The 19579-nt window shown below is 49.3% G+C and overlaps 1 protein-coding gene across 2 annotated transcripts in view; it reads right to left on the bottom strand.

The window, feature by feature from the left end:
- Positions 1 to 19579, bottom strand: part of ORC2 (origin recognition complex subunit 2) — a 369154-nt gene that overhangs the window by 292316 nt on the left and 57259 nt on the right. For both annotated transcript variants that reach the window (XM_069615439.1, XM_069615438.1), the window contains exon 5: positions 6453 to 6545. In XM_069615439.1, the coding sequence (XP_069471540.1) occupies positions 6453 to 6545 (93 nt within the window). The remainder of the gene's footprint in view (positions 1 to 6452; positions 6546 to 19579) is intronic.

Here is a 19579-nt window from a genome sequence, read left to right on the forward strand (position 1 = left end):
AGAGTAAACTACGAGAGCTGGGGGTCAAATACTCCATGCTATACCCTGCAAAACTAAGAATTGAGTATGCAGACCGAGTTTTCTTCTTCACTATCCCAGAGGAGGCCTCCAAATGTATTGATGATCACTTCCCGGGCTGACGGCCGGATTGTATCACCCGTGTTCCCTTCTGGTTTCCTCCATACTGGAAGCGCCCTTCACTTACTCTGGTTAGCGGCACTGCATACGCCTGTTTGTCTCCCTTATCATTAGCATCATTCATGTTGGGAATGCCAGAGTCCAGTTCTGAGTCCATCCATGGTCTCTACTATCTTTCTTTCTTTCTTCTAAATTGTGCACCTCACTAGGTTTGTCTTACGCTCAATGTTGAAGTAACGGTCATCACAGGCTCACGCACAGTCCACAGGCTAGCATAGAGGAGTTGCTTCAGTTGCAGTTCGTTTCATGTTCAAATGGTAAAATGGTTGAACAACTGCTTGATGCGCGACTGAGGACTCAAGGCTTTTGCCACTTTCAGAATAACTATATCAGCATGCTACCCCTTCTAATCTGGATGAGAACACTACGAGCATGCTCCCACCTAGGCATGTCTACACAGTTGCGAACGTACCGCCTTGATGGTGGATGAATTCATTGTTTATATGAGCTGGAATATCAGGGGGGTAGGTAACCCAACCAAAATGCGTAAATTACAACTATATGTTGACCATCACAAAGTAAAGATACTTTTCTTACAAGAAATCCATGCACAGGCTAAGGGGTGCGAGGGGTTTGCTAGGTCATGGGGTCCCCAGTATCATTATACTACCTACTCTACCCAAATCCACAAGTCTCTAAAACGTGTATAAAGGTAACACATGCTGATCCCTTGGGGCGCTATGTATTATTATTCAGCTCACTCCTGGGAAGGGAAGTGGTTCTACTTAACGTTTACGGCCCCAATGTCGATGATCCTGAATTCTTTTCTCATCTCTCCTCTCTGCTAGCTAGGTTCTGCCCTCATTCCTATACTCTGGGGCGTAGACTTCAATACCATATAGTAGATATTGACCTAGATCAATCTGGTACTAAGCCTCGCCAGCTTATAAAGCTGCCAAAACCATTATTGAAGTACAATCACAGCTTAGAGCGGTAGATGCATGGAGGCTGACGCACGCTGACTGCTGAGTCTTCACTTTGTACTCCTTGGTACACGGCTCGCACTCACGTATAGACAGATGGCTAGTCTCCAACATCCCCATGAGATCTATTGTACAGATGACCATCCTACCCAGAACCTTCTCGGACCACTCTCCGGTCACCGTCTCATTGAATTTGGGCGAGGGAAACGGACACACACACACATGGAGAAACCACACGCCTTGCTAGATGCTGTATTTGAGTCTGAACTCGGGGCTAGTATCGACAACTTCTTCCGAGTTAACACTGGGTCTGTGAAATCCCAATCCACTCATTGGGTATCAGGTAATATTATCCCCACCAAAAATATCGTCGGGAACGGCCATAGGCGATATTTTTGGTGGGGATAATTTATGGGGTAAATGGATGGGTGGGTTACGGGGGTGTGCCCCCGCTCCCTTTTAAAGTATATGGGGTTTGTGGGGGTTCCCCGCAGGTTCCATGGGGTAATATCGCCGCAAAAATATGGCGACATTTTTGTATGCCGATATTTTTGCAGCAATATTATCACATGGAACCACTCATTGAGAGTCGTTCAAGGTCTACATCAAGGGCATCGCGCTAGCCAAGGAGGCGGGCATTCTTAAAGTGATTCGGAGGACCATCAAGGAGAGCAAGTCACTCCTGGCTGGACTTGAAACTCAATACGCCACATCACCATCTGCCACTATACTAGGTGAGATAAGCACTGCTTTGGATACCTTCCGGGACAAGGCCGAGCGTGAGCAAAAATTCCTTGACGACCCCCGGGTCGCTCGTAGATATGGGGAGGGGGAACACCACAGCCCTCTATTAGCCAGACTAATCCGTCAAGAAAGGGGGGCACCCCATATCCCAGCTATCAAAAGAGCGGACGGCACCCTAGCTCTCTCGCCTCAAGAAATGAATGACGAGTTCAGCTCTTTCTATGAAACACTATAGACTAATACTGACACAGCCCCCAGAGCCGATATTGAAACCATTCTAGACAGTCTGCCACTCTCTATGCTGTCCGCAGAGTCCAGGGGAACCCTGGACCAGCCGGTGTTGGCGGAGGAGTTATCTAAGGCAATAGACTCGCTATCATCAGGTAAGGCGCCTGGCATGGACTGGCTCACTACTGAATTCTACAAATGCTATAAGGCTCGCCTGGTTCCCCGATTACTCACTGTATGGGTGGAGGCTTGCAAGGTTAGTAAACTCCCCCCCTCTCTTAGAGAGGCGATCATCTCAGTACTACTGAAACCTATCAAACCGGCAACGAATTGCGACTCCTACCGACCACTCTCATATCAATTACGACGTAAACATAATTGCCAAAGTACTGGCCCTCCGGCTTGCACCATACATGTCATTTGTATTTCACCCAGACCAATCAGGGTTTATTCCTGGGTGCTCCACCTCTCTTAACCTACGCAGTCTGTTTAACATTCTTGCCTGAAGTGACCCTGATACACAGGCTGTGACAGCCACTCTAGATATGCAAAAAGCATTTGACTCGGTCTCTTGGAGGTTTCTATGGCTGGTGCTGGAGTAGAGCAATTTTGGCCCCCACTTTATATCTTGGGTGAAACGGTTATATGCCTCTCCTGTGGCCAGGGTCCGTACCGAAGACAGGTGTTCCACCCAATTTGAGATAGAGAGGTACCAGACAGGGTTGTCCCTTCTCCCCGCTAATATTTGCATTGGCTATCGAAACTCTGGCAGACCAGATCCGGCAGCGGCATGCTCATAGACTGTCTGAGGCTCCTGAGATCATATCTCTCTACGCGGACGATGCCTTACTTTACATCCGCTCTCCTGATGTTAATCTGCCCCTATACTAGACAACATCCTCCTTTTTGGTGAACTATCAGGCATAAAGGTTAATTGTACTAAATCCATATTGTTCCTGTTGACTGATGCCACCGATTCCTCCCCCCCCCACGGAGATCTCCGGGGTTCACATGGTCCCAGACAGAAATCACCTATCTTGGGGTAGTAGTCACTCGTCACCAGATCCCTCATTATGATCTCAATTTCGGGAACTACCTCACCTCTCTTACCGGAAAAATGGCTGATTGGGCTAAATTGCTGATCACACTAGCTGGAAGGGTGGCCGTCCTCAAAATGATCGTCTTGCCACAAATCCTGTATAGATTCCAAAATATACCACTCTGGCCAGGTCAGGAGTTCTTTAAATCACTGACCCGGACTGTTAACGCCTTCCTGTGGTACTCCGAGGCTGTTCGCCTAAAATTTGAAACATTAGCTACTCCAACTGTGGAGGGTGGTTTTGGTGCCCCCAAATTGAGGGATAGTGCATCACTGCGCAAGCCTAGTTTGTGGTATTCTGGTTTGATTCCGACAGATTCCCCCCCACGTCAAAGTCAAGCGTTTGGCGGCTGGCGAGCTGGACATTCGCTCCTTGGTTCTCCCTTCCCCATGTCTCATGCTAGACCCTGTGGACACTACCGGTTGCACAAGGATGGCATGGAACAAACTCTGGAAAAAGATAGGCACCCCACGCCCATTTCACAGTAACTTTCCCTTGTGGAACTATCTCCCCCTATTCCCCACGTGTAGACACCACCACGGTTCGCCACTGGGTTACTGAGGGCTTTGCCACCTTATGGGATGTGTTCACGTTGGGGACCTTCACTGAATGGCCAGACCTACCCGAATCCTTACGTGGACGGCCTTCCCGTTGGCTTCAATATGCGGGGCTCTGCTGGTCCCTCAAGAGCAGATGGCCTGTATTCCCCTCAATTCCCTGCTAGCCGAGATCATGATGGGTAGTGCCTCCAGGGGGAGAGTCTCCAGACTATACGGCCTCCTTCAGGGAAAAATGGTCCATTCGTGTGAGGGAGACATGGAGGGAAATGACTGATCCACGTTGGGAGTCTATGTGTGCCCGCACTGAAGAAGTCTCCTTCAACTCTAGATTTAAATTAATCCAATTCAAAATACTCTGCAGATACCACTACACCCCAGTCAGGCTACACTGCATGTCAGCAGATCATCCCTCTGACTGCCCCAGGTGCAGTGCGGCCAATGCAGATTACATACATATGCTCTGGTCCTGCCCAGATCTTTCCCCTTTCTGGAGAGAAGTATGTGTAACAATATCTCAAATACGTGAGTGCACTATTACACCATCCCCGTGGGCCTGCCTCTTTCATGAGTTTCCCCGTATAGGTCGCAATCTCAAGAAACTGGCTGAATTGTGCATGCTGCTTGCTGCCCGCTGTATTCTGCTGCTCTGGCTGCGCCCTAGAACTCCCACTTTCAACCAATGGCTTCAGGTTGTCACCTGGGCTTCTGATACTGAGAAAGACTGGGCGAGCTTGCAGCCTGCAGTAAGCAAATTTAGGAATATCTGGATCCCCTTTCGTTCATATTTACTTTCTTCTGGATCCGTCTCCGTGCAAGCACCTCAGAAGATACTATCTGATGTTCTGTTGAAATATTCTAGAAATAAAAGAAATTCTGAGGAACAGGCGTGCGATTCCAAGGGGAAATGCTCTATGCCGATTCTGTGGGGAGGAAGATGAAAATTTAAAACATCTCATTCTAAATTGTACTGAACTAAACGATCAACGTGATAGTTGCATGGGAAAGGTGATGACAAATTACCAGACGCTGTCTGAAGAGGAATGGTGGAGACAACTACACTTGACTGCAAGCAAGTCACTGTTGATTGAATTAATGTGATTTTTAGAGTTACTGCAGAATCGTCTAAAAACGAGTCCAGTGGTGCCTAAACAGTGTCCCATACAATTACAAGTCATGAGACCAACCACTCTGAAAAGACCGACAAGAAAGAATAATTGTTGGGGCGAAGTCAGAGGAAATGATTGTAGAACAATCCTTAAGAAGTAGAACAAATAAGGTGTTATAGAGAAGAATACTTAAGGATGAGAGATGGAATGTTGTGCATGTGTTAAAGAAAGTTTTTCAAAAGTTTGTATAAACTAAATGAAAATAAAAATTTAAAAAAAAATGTTTACTTTCTTCTTCCAGTAAAGACGAGGACGATATTGATGACCCCCGTCCCCTGAACGGTTTCATGTCATTTCATAGCGTGATGTTTTTTCACTGTTTTTTTCACAGCGAATTTCTTATCGAAAAATCCCATCTAATTGTTTTAAAAAAATGTTTGGGGGGCCCCCCCCCCCGTCAACCACCCATTCCCTTTCAGTTTATATATATTACCAAAAACCCACATCCCATATATATATATATATAATTTTATACCCCCCCATCTCCAAAGAATTCAATGGGTTTTTCTCGATAAAGAATTCACGGTAAAAAACGCAGTGAAAAAACGTCCCGCGATGAAAAGGACGTTGTACCATGTCATTTCATTGCGGGGTGATTCTGAACATAACCTCACTTAAATTGTCCGACTGCTCCTTTGATGCAGACCTCACCCGTTGTAAGGCTCTTAAGTTTTGTTTGCATGGTCCTGCGAGGCCACACTATTACTTTCTTGTGAAATGCTGATAGCTCATGTGCTGCTCACTTTGTCAAGCAAATTAAATAGAGTAGAAAATAAAAAAAAATGTACCCATCTACCAACTCCTGGTTTCCCATAGGTATCTACTGCTCACTGGCTGATGCTGGATACCCCGGAGCTTCTTTCTAGCTCCTGCTCAACAAATCCTCCTTTCGATCGCTGCAATATGTGCAAAGACATTTTTTCCACCAGTTAATGGGCCCAAACTCTTTCAAAACTGGGGCTGTAGAGGCCAAACGGGAAATGTGCCTGATTTGTGGCTTTACAACAGCCCTAGCAATCATCAGGAATGCACGGGAGCCACATGGAGGGGATTCTCCTCCCAGCAGCACAACAAAAAAGAGTAGTAGTAGTTTGGCCCATGGTGGCTTCCTCCGATAGAAACATACAATTAAGGGAAATAAACACCATGCTTTGTTGGTACTATTCCAAGACATTATAAATAAAATAAACATGTGGCAGGCATCTGATTGTTTGAGGAACTGGCATAGGAGGGTCATAATAAATTAGGCCACATTTTGTGTAGCTGCCCCAGTACAGCACCACTGAGATACTATCCAACAGACTATTAAGGGTGCATTATGGGCTGGTCTCTCTATGACACTGAAATGTTTTATGACACACACACACACTTTCATTTTATTCTAGAAAACTCGCCTTTCAAAGTACCAGATTTGAATTAATCCCAAAACTAACCAATAATGTCAACATTGGAGAGCATATCAGCAACACTGATATAGAACAGCGGCACACAAATTTATAAAATCTAAAAATGTGTATTTAATGTTGCACTCACTTTTGCTGCTTGGGGGAGGTGTGGCCGCCTCTGGAGGGCTATCTGCAGTGCTGAAGGTCACACTTTTTCCTGGTGTTCGGGCCAGCTCTGAAGCTAAAAAACACAAAAGGGCATATCACAAAAGGGCAACTTCCCCTGTGCCCCCAAATGACTCAAGGCAACACAAAAATACAGTAACGACGCACAAAATAGATAAATAAACTGGAGCTGTAAGCAGGTATCAAATAGGATTTGTTTGCTGAAAATTACCTTTTCTGTGCTTGACAGAGGAATGAGTGAAGAGGCTAAGCAGACAATGCAGAGTGTGACTTAGTCCCAATCGTGTGGAAATTTTAAACGTAAGCCTTCATAATTTTTTTTTTTTTTTTTTTAAACTTCTTTTTATTATAAGCGTGGCAGCAAAACACAGGCGAACAGCGTCAGGCAGTAGCAATGTAAAAGAGTAGCGTACATAGCGTAGGTATGCAGAGATTACTACACATGATAAACATTCAAAGAACAAAATACAGTCACATCGTGAAAAAGGACATCAGAAAGCTATGTCTGGGGTGAGGACCCAAGCTGGTGGGGGGAAACGGGGGGGGAGGAGGTGTCCTGAGTCTCGACTAGGTCAGACATATAGGAGCGGAACCTGAGCCATATGTTTCTGGGTCTGGAGTGAGTGGGTTGTAAGTGGGACCAGGCTTCCTCAGAGTCAAGAGGCCCACGTTACCGCTCTCAGCCATTGGGCATGTGTGGGAGGCAAGGGGCGAAGCCAACAAAGCAGAATGGAGCGCACCGCGAGAAGCAGGCAGAGACCGGCAAGTTTCTTGGAATCTCGGGGGAGGCCTGGGAGATCATGAAAGAGGCACACCAGCGGAGAGAGAACAATGGGGTGGTCAGTTACAGCGGACACCGTCGAGCAAACGGCCTCCCAGAATTGTGCGAGGCGGGGGCAGGACCAGATCATATGGATGTAGTCGGCATCATCCTGGCCGCATCTGGGGCAGCTGGCAGGGTGGTCGGCGGACATACGGTGTAGTCTAATCGGGGTGTGGTGAAACCTGTGAAGCACTTTGAATTGGATAAGTTTAAACCGGGAGTTGAAGGAAACCCGTTGCGCGCGTTCGCATAGGTGGGTCCAGCGATCATCGGTCATCTCAACACCGAGGTCCGCCTCCCAGGCACGTTTCAGTTTAGCGAAGTCTGGGACCGATCTGGATTGCAACATGGTATATAACCTAGAAATCCTACCCCTCGTGGGGCCGGGGGAAGTGAGCTCCTCAATGGCCGGGTCGTCAGGTGGTAATGCAGGGAATGTTTGGTAATGCCGCTTAAGGGTCCTACGAAGGGATGCGTATTGAAGCCATACACTCCGGTCTCCTCTCAGGGGCAAGGGGAGGTCGGGCCACTCGACGAATATACCCTGGTCAAACACGTCACACAACAGCTCGAAGCCCGCGTCCGCCCATCGGCGGACCGTACCCAGTGGAACCCATGGGACCCCAGGAAGAAAATTCCAAAGAGGGAGATTGCCATGGAAGGCGTAGGCGATCCCCGTCAGCTTCCACATTTTTGCCAGTGCAACAGCTGTGCAGGCGACCGGATTCTGTGAGTCCCGTGCCAAGGGGGCGGGTTGCAACACCAGGGAGCGGATATCCCGGTCCATAACCGCAAGCCTCTCGAGTCGGACGTGCGGGGCAGGATCCGTAGTGTTAAACCAATAGGATGTGTATTGGATTTGTGACGCCAGCCAGTATTTAAGAAAGTTAGGGGCACCAAGGCCCACATTAGACATGGGAGTGGAAAGGGTCCCAATTTTAAGGCGGACCGCACCCAAGTGCCAAAGAAAGGAATTCACGGTGCGAGTCAATTCGCGGAAAAAGCCCACCCTCGGCCACAAGGGAATGTTAGCGAACCTGTAGAGCAGCTGGGGCAACACCACCATTTTCAGCAGACCTATCCTGCCAGCCAGAGAAATCGGGAGTTTGTCCCAGACCTGGATCTTAGCTGTCAAGTGTGTGAGATACTCCTGGTAGTTTTCATGGAAGGTCAGCTCGCGCTGGCGAGTCACCGCCGTCCCCAGGTAGGTGAATGTGGTTTGGGCCCATGTGAAACCAAGGGTGTCGGGAGGGGGAGAGGTACATTCCGTGAGCGGAAAGAGAATGGATTTCGAGCAATTCATTTTAAGGCCCGAGACTCGACCGAAACGGATAATGTCCGCTAGCATAGGGGGTAGGTTGGTGGAAGGAGAGCGCACGAACAACAACGCGTCATCCGCATAGAGGGACACTATGTCCGTCTGTCCCGCGGAACGGAGGCCCCTGTGAGCATGGAGTTGGCGGAGCATGTCAGCGAAAGGCTCGATTGCTATCGCAAAGACCAGGGGAGAGAGGGGACATCCCTGTCTCGTCCCCCTGGCGATCTTGAAAAGGGGGGAGCAACGGTCGCCTGTGCTGACCCTGGCAACCGGCTCGGAGTAAAGCAGTCTGACCCAGGAAAGAAAAGAGGGGCCGAATTTACAGCACTCGAGAACCCGCCACAGATACCTACACGAAACCGAGTCGAATGCTTTCTCTATGTCAAGGGCAGCAGCCACAGCGTGTGTTCCGGGACTGATTCTGTCAATAATGTTGAATAGGCGCCTCAGGTTCAGGGAGGTAGAGCGACCCAGGATAAAGCCGGCCTGGCCCGGGTGGATAATAGATGGCAAGAGGGGGACCAGCCGGAGAGCCAGTGCCTTGGCAAATATCTTGACATCGCAGTTTATGAGAGAGAGTGGGCGATACGAACCGCACTGCGAAGGGGGTTTACCGGACTTAAGTAGCACCGCGATTGTGGCCTCACGGAGAGAAGGGGGGAGCACCCCGGCCTCCACGGACTCCTCCCAGAGAGCCAGCAATTAAGGGAGCAGTTGTGACTTGAAGCGTTTTTAGAACTCGACCGGGACACCGTCCGAGCCAGGAGTGCGGCCCGAAGACAGGGAATCAATAGCGACCGACAGCTCCTCCCGCGTGAGAGGGGAATCAAGGGAACCCGTGGTCTCCGGCGACAGGGTCGACAAAGGGAGGGCATCGAGAAAGGAGTCGATCTCTGCCAGCGATACCTCATCAGCATTGGCGTACAGGGATTCGTAGAAGGTGAAAAATTCCTTGTTGACCTCCTGTGAAGAGACTGCCACAGAGCCATCAGCACTCTCGACCGCGAGGATGTGCGGGGACCCCGTCTCGTGTCGAATCAACCGAGCCAGAAAGCGGCCGGGGCGCTCCCCCTCCCCATACCTCCTCGCCATGCCAGGGTTATCGAGAAACCTCTGCTCACGGTCCGCAAGAGAACGGAACTTGTCCAGTTCCTCCCCAATGTCAGCCAGGTTACCCGGGGTAGAGTGAAGCGAGCATGTAGCCTCCAGGGACGAAAGTCTAGATTTGCTGGTGGCGAGGTCTCTACGGATCGACTTAAGGACCCAATTCTCCTTGGACAGCGCAATCCCTCTAATATACACCTTGAATGACTCCCATAAGGTGGCCTGGGACGTTACCGAGCCCGTGTTGGTCTCGAAGAACTCTTCGATCGACAACTCAAGCTCGGAGCAGAACTCCGGATCAAGTAGGGAAAGGGGTTTCAATTTCCAGTGTCGGATGCGGGCGGGATCGGGACCCCATTCTACAGAGATGGTGATGGGAGAGTGGTCAGATAGGGTTCTCGGAAGGATCATTAGTTGGGTGACGCTCTTGACCAATACGTTAGAAATCACCCACCTATCAATGCGGGAGTAGGAGTCATGAACAGAGGAGTAGAAAGAGTAGATGCGAGAATCCGGGTAAAAGAACCTCCATGCATCCACCATGGCCAGACGGGGAAGGGAAGACAGTGCCGCGTAAGCCGCCCTGGAGAGGTGACGGGGCCTGGAACCTGATCTATCTAGAGCTACATCAAAGATCCTGTTGAAGTCCCCACCCCAGAGGATTGGAACAAGGGGGAAGCCATCGAGAAGGGAGGTGACCTGCACATAGAAATCCGGGTCATCAAGGTTAGGGCCATAGATGTTCAGAAGAATCACTTCCTTGTGGTGCAGCATGGCGTGGAGCAATACGTATCTACCCAGGGGGTCGATTGTCGAGGAGATGAGGGTAAAATGGAGGCTCTTGTGAATGAGGGTCATGACTCCCCGGCTTTGAGAGGAGTAATCGGTAAAAACCTATGGGGACCCCAGGACTTGGCAAAACGCATGCAGTGTACACAACGGGCATGAGTCTCTTGAAGAAAGAGAATCTTGGATCCATGGCGCTCGGCCTGCAACTGAAGTTGTCTCATCTTTCTATAATTCCCCAGTCCCCGTATGTTCCAACTCATAAAGGTCAGGGCACTCTCCATCACAATGTGGCGGTGTTTGGGATTAGGTAGAATGTCAGTGACCAAAGGGTCGGGTCAACGGTCCTACGACAACAGTTCCAGAGTGCCTCAGCACAGTCCCCCTTCGCTGCCAGCGCTAATTTTCCAATAACAAAAAACCCAACATTACCCGCCCCCACCCACACCCCTCCCCCAAACAGAGGGATGACAAGCCCATCCCCTTGCAAACAAAACCAAAACGAAGGCATCAGCGCCTGGGGGTCTGAAGGCCTGTCTGGCCGTATCACTCCGGGTTACAGCAGAGCAAATAGAACGTAAGGTGCCCACAATAGAGATGAAGTGTAGATTGGACAAAGTTCTCGCAAGTAGTGATCCGGGCGGGTCCTGCAAGTTGAACTGAGCAAGCAGGCTACGGGATGAAGGAGCAGTGTGGCCCCGATACAGGAGGGCGGGCGAACCCATGCGCCCCCTGTCGGGGACCTAGGATAACTGCTGAACCGAGGTCAGGGGAGAGGGATCAGCCAAGGAAGTGTTTGTCGATGAATTTGGAGGCCTCTTCTGGAATCGTGAAGAACAACACCTGATTGGCGTGCTCTATGCGGAGCTTGGCGGGATAGAGCATAGCATATTTGATAGTGGTCTCATAGCCTGCGTTTCACTGCCTGGAAAGTCTTGCGTTCCCGCTGGACAGCCGTTGAGAAATCAGGGTAAAGATGAATCCTTGCACCGCCCAGTAATAGCTCACCCTTGAGTCTTGCGGCCCTGAGGAGGGCGTCGCGGTCACAGTAGTTCAATACACGAGCTATGATAGGCCGAGGAGGGGCACCGGGCCTAGGTTTAGCCACCAGGGCACGGTGTGCCCGCTCAATTGCGAAGTGTGGAGAAAGCTCGGGCTCATCAAGGAGCGACAGAAGTGTGCGCTGAACAAAGTCCTCCATTGGCTCGTGAATGTCATCCTCAGGGACCCTGATGATGAGGAGATTATTGCGCCTCGAGCGGGATTCCAAATCCTCATTCTTCTTTTCCACCTCAAGGACCCGGTTAGAAAGAGCGGCAACCTCGGTGCGCAGGGCACCCAGTGCATCCTCAGCGGAACCGACCCGCGTCTCGACCTCCAATACACGGCTGTCAGTCCTCTCAATGTGGGCCTTAATAGAAGATATGGTGCCGTTCATATCATCTAGTTTTGAGTGAAGAGCGGTGAAACCCTCACGTATAAAGTACATCATGTTCTGGGACTCCGGGGCTGCGTCGGGCGGGGCGGTAGAGGCCCGCTCAGCAGCCTCCCCGGATGGTCTCTCCGCAGCCTTCGCAAACATATTGATGGAGCTCTGCTTCCTCGCACCACCCTTGGTTATCCAGGCCGTAACGCGAATCGAGGAGAAAGAAGGGGGGGAGCTAGATACTGGTGCCGAGACACGTCCTCCAGGTCGCCGGGACCGATGCGTATACCGGGACAGTATAGGCGAGGAGCAACTAGTGGGCACACCTAGAGTCCGGGGGGTGGAGAGAAGGAGAGGCTACGACCCCTCTTAGGCAGGTGGGCAGGTGTCGCCGAGGCTGATGACGAAGAGGATGCAGCAGGCCCGAGCGCGCCCAGGCGGTGTAGGACACAGTGGCAGACAACAGCGTAGTTTTGTTCCCCGGCTCCGCAGCTCCAGGACACAGGCAGCCCAAGGGCAGATTGGGCGTGGAGAGTGCGCCGCGGCCCGACGGGTCACGGTGTCCAGGGCGCCCCAGTAGGCCTCCGGTGGGCGTCAGCAACGTCGGGGGAGAGGCAGGGCAGGGGTGGGGGGGTCCGCACCGCCACGGGCCCAGCAGCGGCGCCGGCCCCAGTGCAGGGGGATCGCTCGCAGGGTAGAGTAGGAGCGAGTTGTCGATCCGGGGCCGCAGCAGCCAGGCACAGCCCCCCCCCCCGCACGCCCCCTACCTCTCGGGTGCTCCGGCGACGATGGGGTCCCACGGGGCCTGGCCCGAGGGTCCGAGGCCGGTCAGCGCCGGCGAGCCTCGCCGGAATGGAGAAGAGGCCAGCAGTCGCCGGGGATCCTGGCCGGGAGGTGCAGAGGAGTGAGGAGAGGCCCGGCCGGCCGCGATGATCCGGCGTGCCTCGCCGGGCGGGCGCCCCTCCCCCAGAGCGGCCCGCAGCGCCGCGGCTTCAAGTTGAAGAAGAGCCGGCACCGCGGGCGCCGCAGGGCGGGGAGAGCGGGAGGTCGCAGTCGCTGGAGGAAAAGAAGGCACAGCCGCGTCCACGGGGCTCGCAGCGGCTCCAGACTGCACCCAGCCGCAGCGACGGGGCTCCCGCGGGATCGGGTGAAGTCCTGCGGGGTCTCGATAGCGTCGGGCAGAACTAAACAGGATCAATCGCTCTGCTGATCCGGAGCTCGACGTTTATGCGGCCATCTTGGTTGCCGAGCAACAGCGCCCCCCCTTCATAAAATGTTTGAAATAGGCAATAGGCACAAAGTGCCCATTAAAAAAGTAAGTGAAAAAAAATTCTCAGCAAAAATCATGCAACCCGAGCTGACCGTCAACATGCCTTAATCCTGGCCCAGAATTCGAGATGCAATTATGTTGCCAAACTCAGTTCATCCTATCCATATTTCTGAAATTGGCTTACACAGTTGAGACTTGATGCCACATGTAATAGTGTTTTCAGTGACAAACACTGGCAACTGGTCACTGAACATCAGCCAGGCATTAAGACTATCTAATCACACTTGACACCTCTGGCGGATTAGAGATGGCATATCTGAGGGGAAGGACTCCAGAACCATAAAAAGCATCTCTTCATTAGCTACTCGAGAGGCTGTGCCATAGTAATTTCATAGCTGAAATCAGTCATTACACTGTTCCACAGCTGACATTAGGAACACTATTTGTGGCTCAAAGTCAATGAGAGGTGTAGACCGGGTATTTATTTATTTTACTTTGGAGGCTTCCAAGGGATTTTTATTCAAAGTGCAGAACACCGATATTTGATTTCCGAAGCAACCAAACATGGATACAGTTAAAGCAGAAATACTGTAGTCTATTTATCCTTTTATATTTGCAAAGTTTTCATTGTGCCTTAATGAGCAATAACTGGAAAGTCGCAGTGCAGTTCAAAGCCAAAGCTCCTTGGTGGCCAATTTGGTTTGCTGGTATCAAGGCTACGTGCATTAAAGTAACAATAGCCAATGGAAGGCGCAGAGGGCAAGAGCGGGGAGATCAATAATGGGGGTGAGGCTGCATAGCGTCTTGTTACTGATCCAACACATTATTCACCCCTACTAAGTAGAATACTGTGCATTCAGGCTTTTAGCATATTGAAACCTCTCACCATTTCCTCCAAACCTTTGACATATCCTGTGCAGAGGTTAGGAATGGTGATGACAATTATTGTATATCAACAAGTTATACAGTAGCCTCTATTGTGAGTTTTAAGCATATCACAAGTCCTAAGATGTACTGTGACCATATAGTCACAAGACTACAAGCCAAGATCCTTCCACACCTGTACCTCAACCCTGCAAATGATCTTCAACTCCCCACGAGCAGTACAATAGAGGATAATGCACTCCTTATGATAGATGGTCACCTTCACCATCCTCGCTCCCGCCTACCCAAATATTTGGTGTCTTCTTGCACCCTCTGACACATGTCCTTAAGTGCATTCAATAAAAGTACCTTCAGTAGTATGGAAATAGATAACCCAATCTGCAGCCTCATATTTTTGGCAAGAAAATTCTAGAAGCAGTAAAGTGGAGGTCACACAAAGCTGCCCATTTTAAATAATATCCCATTTACTCCCTTCCTGTCCTGATCTGGGACAAGAAGAACAGTACACGTGGAAGCAAAAGGAAACGTTTTTCATTTTGACTAATGACGCTGAAAGGAAGGATAGTAACATGAAAGGACCTCAAGAGAGCTTTCCATTTAATTCCTTGTTCCAGTGGCAGTTGCTATCGTTCTCAAGGAGAGGCTTTATCACACTATGCCAGCTCTGGCAGGAGCACTGTGCAATCAAAGTTCCAATGTAAAACGTTTATTCCAGGCTACTTCTAGTGTTCAGATTACCACAGAATAAGTAAATTAAAGTGAGGCACTCTCAGGATATAGAAGTACTCCATGCACAATAATGGTCATGAGGATCATAATATCGTGGCTCTTTCTCTGCTTAGATTAAACAATAATAATCATTAACTAATCAGTTGCAGCAGACATTGGGCCTCATTATGACCCAGGCGCTAAGTGTTTTGTGGCGCCGTTAAACACTTGGCGCCTAATTACGAGGTCCCTTTGCAGGACCCGACCTTAACGGCTGGTTTTACCAGCCGTTAAAGTAGGGACCCGCAAAGGGACCTTGGTGCTAAGTACGGTGCCGCAATTTGCGGCACCCTACTTAGCGCCTTCCCCATTCCCATTGAGCCCTATGGGGAAGGGCCCATGGTGAATGGGGAATTACCGCCCCGCCAACCTTGGAATGGGGCGGTAATTCCGCCATTCACTATGGCGGACCCCGGCATGGACCATGGTGCTAATAGCACCATGGTTTAGCGCCGGGGTCGTAATGAGGCCCATTGTTGTGTTGCATGTCAATGATTACTTACATACTGTTATTCTACAAATACAATTCTTTGGATATAATGAAAGAACAATACAAATGATTGTAACATATTAATGGTCATTCTCTGCCATGGCTTAAATCCTCGGCAAGGCCATTTTCAACAATAGTTAATGTTGTATTGCTGTGATCAGCGATAATGTACCACTATGCGATTTTGGGAATGCAACCTCTGCTCATTTGAACAGTTAAAAACTACATTTATCGTTCCTAGGAAAAGGGGTTTTCAATAAAAAAATAATACTGAACTAAAAATCATCTGCTACGCTGCTTCCTCTTGAAGGTGTTGAATGCGATTGAGGGTACAGACATTCTACATTATAAATCTGACTCTTATATGAGATGGGTTGTACCTAGCTGGTTACCTGATAAGGAAATTGGTGCCTGAGAAGGGTGGTTTGTTTATGTCCAGCCTTGAAATGATTTGAATGCATTTTGCTATATTGGAAAAGCGGTTCTCCTGGATGACCTGCTATCGGCAGACTTTTACTAGCGTTCCAATTGTGCTAATCTTTGCACAACATATACTTTGAAATTGATGTATACATATTTGATAAACTAGCTTGTTGCTTTTCCCCAAATACTTGCGCAATATCTCAACCACACTGTACTTTGCAAATGTGAATCAAGCATTTCAATAATTTTTAACTTTAGAAAAAGTTGCAAAAACAAGCTATTTTGCACAGCAAACTTAAGAAGTGTGCTCTATTTTTTTTTTTAGAGTTTATGAATAAATAAATGACGTTGACTACAAACAAAATACTAGTAATAGTTAAGGCTACGATTTTTAAATACAATAAGACTCACTACCAGAACCCAGGCCCAAGGCCCTTTCCTGTAGTACAAACATGGAAAGATATTGTTCCATATACAAAGTCAGTCCGATTTGGACAAATTTGGTGGCACTTTTGGTGACAGGATTCATCATTAGACTGTACCGTTTAACTCATTTAGCAGAATCATGGTTGTAAATGACCAAACGTTGGCAATGAAAGACAAGACTTAATGCGTGGGTTTACCTCATGCATAGAATGCGTTTGTCTCGATCTGCAGCTTTTTTGGACCCACATGTTTTTCAGGTTTTTACCTAAAGATATATGTTCTGATCTGATCAGTACAGCAATGGCATGCTTATTTTTTCTAAAGCTGTGTTCATTGCAGCACCCTAAATTACACGACACTATAATCTTGTTTCATCCAACAAAGACGGTTGGTTGTGAAGAAACAGATGGTTTAATTAAACAAGCTTTAGGTTATTTCTACTATTATCTGTGTATAGATTATTTATGGACTTAATATTTTGGTGAATACTTAATAATTGGGTGGTATTAATTTACTTTATGATTAACTATTTGATATTTCCACTTAAATTACTATTTTTTCTAGTGAAAACATGAATATAAAATATACCACTGTATCAAGCCTGACAGATAAGAGGTCCAGTGTACAAGGCACTTTTATTCCCCAAAAAATAGTAACGAATACAAAAAAAGGGAGTAAAAATACTACCAAAAAAAGAAGATTACATCCTCAAAGCTCCAAGAATCTGTTCGAATCCACCAGAGCAGTACTACAGGAAGGGCCTCTAATTGTAAAAAGGATCTTTAAGGAGCCTCCCTAAATTGCATGAATAGGTGCAAAGAGGATTATTAAAATAAATATAACTGAGTTAAAGTACATCTTTACTCGCCTACAAATTATTCCCATCGGATAACAATTACTATTTTATTCCTTAAAAAAACATTTCGGCCCAACTTTGAAAAATAGTGGGTAGAACATGCCCAGTTCAAAATCATAAAACAGGCAGCCCGGACTACAAAACTACATGACTATGAAGAACTAGCGCCACAGCATGATAATTATGTGTGCTACTATTGGTATTGTTATAATAACTGTAGATCACGCAGCCATAAATGGGCAGGTAAAATATGTCAATACAAAATATAGCTAGACCACAATACATCTATATTGGAAGCAACTTTGAACATAATCTGTAAACCTCAGCATCATGGAAGGCCATATTACAGAATAGGCATAGCCTCCATCCACCTGGGGGCAGACCGGTGTTCCATGGGCTGACTGCTACCCTTACCCTCCATTAAAGAAATTCACTTCTGTGCACAGACATGCAAGCAGGAAATTGCTTGTTGGCAGAAGCATCTGCCAGTTACCACCGGTATTCCCCGAAAATATTGAGAAAAAAAAGCTTTCGGCTGGCAAAAAAAAGAATTATAATAATAATCGAAGCCCATAATGACGAACATTGGGAGTGGGGGTTAAAGGGGTGACCCCCGCCTGCCTTGTTCATGATGATGGGCTTCGGTGATTTCCCCAGCTTCCATGCCATTGGAAGCAAGGGACAATAAAGAGAAGAAAAAAAGGAAAAGAGAAAAGGGGACCCTGCTGGGAGGAACTGACGCTGCGGGGACAGAAGAGAGTCGGCGGAACACTTCTGTGTGTGAGGCCGAAGAGCTAAGTAGGGGGAGGGGTGGGGTTTGCAGGATGGCAGCGAGTGTGATCACAGCGGAGGATTTCGCGATTAGATATTTTCATATTTGCAATTTCCCGATGTGCAGTAATTACGTAGATTCCCCATTGCACTCCGGTTCAGAGTGCTGGAGAAAACCATACTAGGAAGAAACCTGGCTAGAATAGCAAGGCGCCGCTTGTTGATCTCTTCGTGTGTGGGGGTGCCAGTGGTCTGCTCCTCTTGCCATCACAGCGAGAATACACCCGGGCCCACCCGGATGGGAGGCCCGGGGACGTAAGCTGGGAGGTGGGGGATTTGTGTGAAGTCCGGTGGGGCAGCGCCTGTTTGGCGCCGCCCCACTTAGCATGCACATGGTGGGGTCGGGCTGCTGGGTCCCGTAACAATGGGAACCCAGACAGCGCGTCTCCAAGACAGGAGGGTGAGGTGAGAGGGGCAGGTGACAACCGGTAGTCACTGCCCCTTGTCACCTTGCCCTCCATACTTCAAAGGCCCCCCTTCCCATCCTGCGGATGCTGAGCGGGGGCCTTTTGAAGTTCAAGGAAAGGGCCGCCTTGCCCCCAGGCCGAATTTTGCCTTTATCTGGCGGGGGCAAGGTGGCCCTTCTCATGCTTCCTCCCCGTCAGCCACGAACAGCAGCAGGACGGCTGCAGGTCTGCAGGACTTGGATTAAGGAGAGAAAAGATCGTCTTGCCTCTGCAGGCTTTTCGTTTTCTTTCACACTTCTTTCCCCACAGCTGAGGGGACCAGCGAAGCAGGAGCGGCGGGCGTTTCGGGTTTTTTCCGAGGACGCAAGGAAGGCAGGACCAAGGAGCCCGAGGAAGCCTGCAGCAAGCGGCTGCACACGGACTTCGCACATCTAGAGCCCGAGGAGGTCGGCACAGCAGTGAGCGGCTACACACGGAGCTCGCAGAGCTCAATGAAGGTGGGTCCCCGAGCACAATACAAGGAGTGAGCGGGGCTGCAACAGCAGAGCTTTCATAGCACGGCAAGCTGAGCGTCAGGCTCAAGCGTACAAGGACATAGGTTCGAGCCCCGGAGAGGGCGCTAGAATTTTATTTTGGCAAACATTTTTTAATTTTGCTCCGGCTCTGGGAGGACACTGGACTCATAGAAAGCAGGTCTCCGAAGAGCTCGAGGAGGTCTGCACGGCAGCGAACGGCCGCACACGGAGCTCGCAGAGCCCAAAGAAGGCGGGTCCTCGAGCACAACACAAGGAGTGAGCAGGGCTGCAGCAGCAGAGCCTCCATAGCACAGCAAGCAGAGCGTCAGTCTCAAGCGTACAAGGACATAGGTTCGAGCCCCGGAGAGGGCGCTAGAATTTATATTTTGGCAAACATTTTTTAATTTCGATCCGGCTCTGGGAGGACACTGGACTCAAAGAAGGCAGGTCTCTGAAGAGCTCGAGGAGGTCTGCACGGCCGCACACGGAGCTCGCAGAGCCCAAAGAAGGCGGGTCCTCGAGCACAACACAAGGAGTGAGCAGGGCTGCATCAGCAGAGCCTCCATAGCACGACAAGCAGAGCGTCAGTCCCAAGCATATAAGGACATTGGTTCGAGCCCCGGAGCGGGCGCAAGAAGTTATATTTGGGCAAAACAATTTTTAATTTCTCTCCGGATCAGGGAGGACACAGAGGACAGGGGACAGCGGGATTTCCCAGACGCACATTTCGGCAGACCTGCACTAGAAGGAGGCAGATACAG

This window comes from Ambystoma mexicanum, chromosome 9 (assembly GCF_040938575.1).
Source record: "Ambystoma mexicanum isolate Mex_15411 chromosome 9, UKY_AmexF1_1, whole genome shotgun sequence".
Taxonomy (NCBI): domain Eukaryota; kingdom Metazoa; phylum Chordata; class Amphibia; order Caudata; family Ambystomatidae; genus Ambystoma; species Ambystoma mexicanum.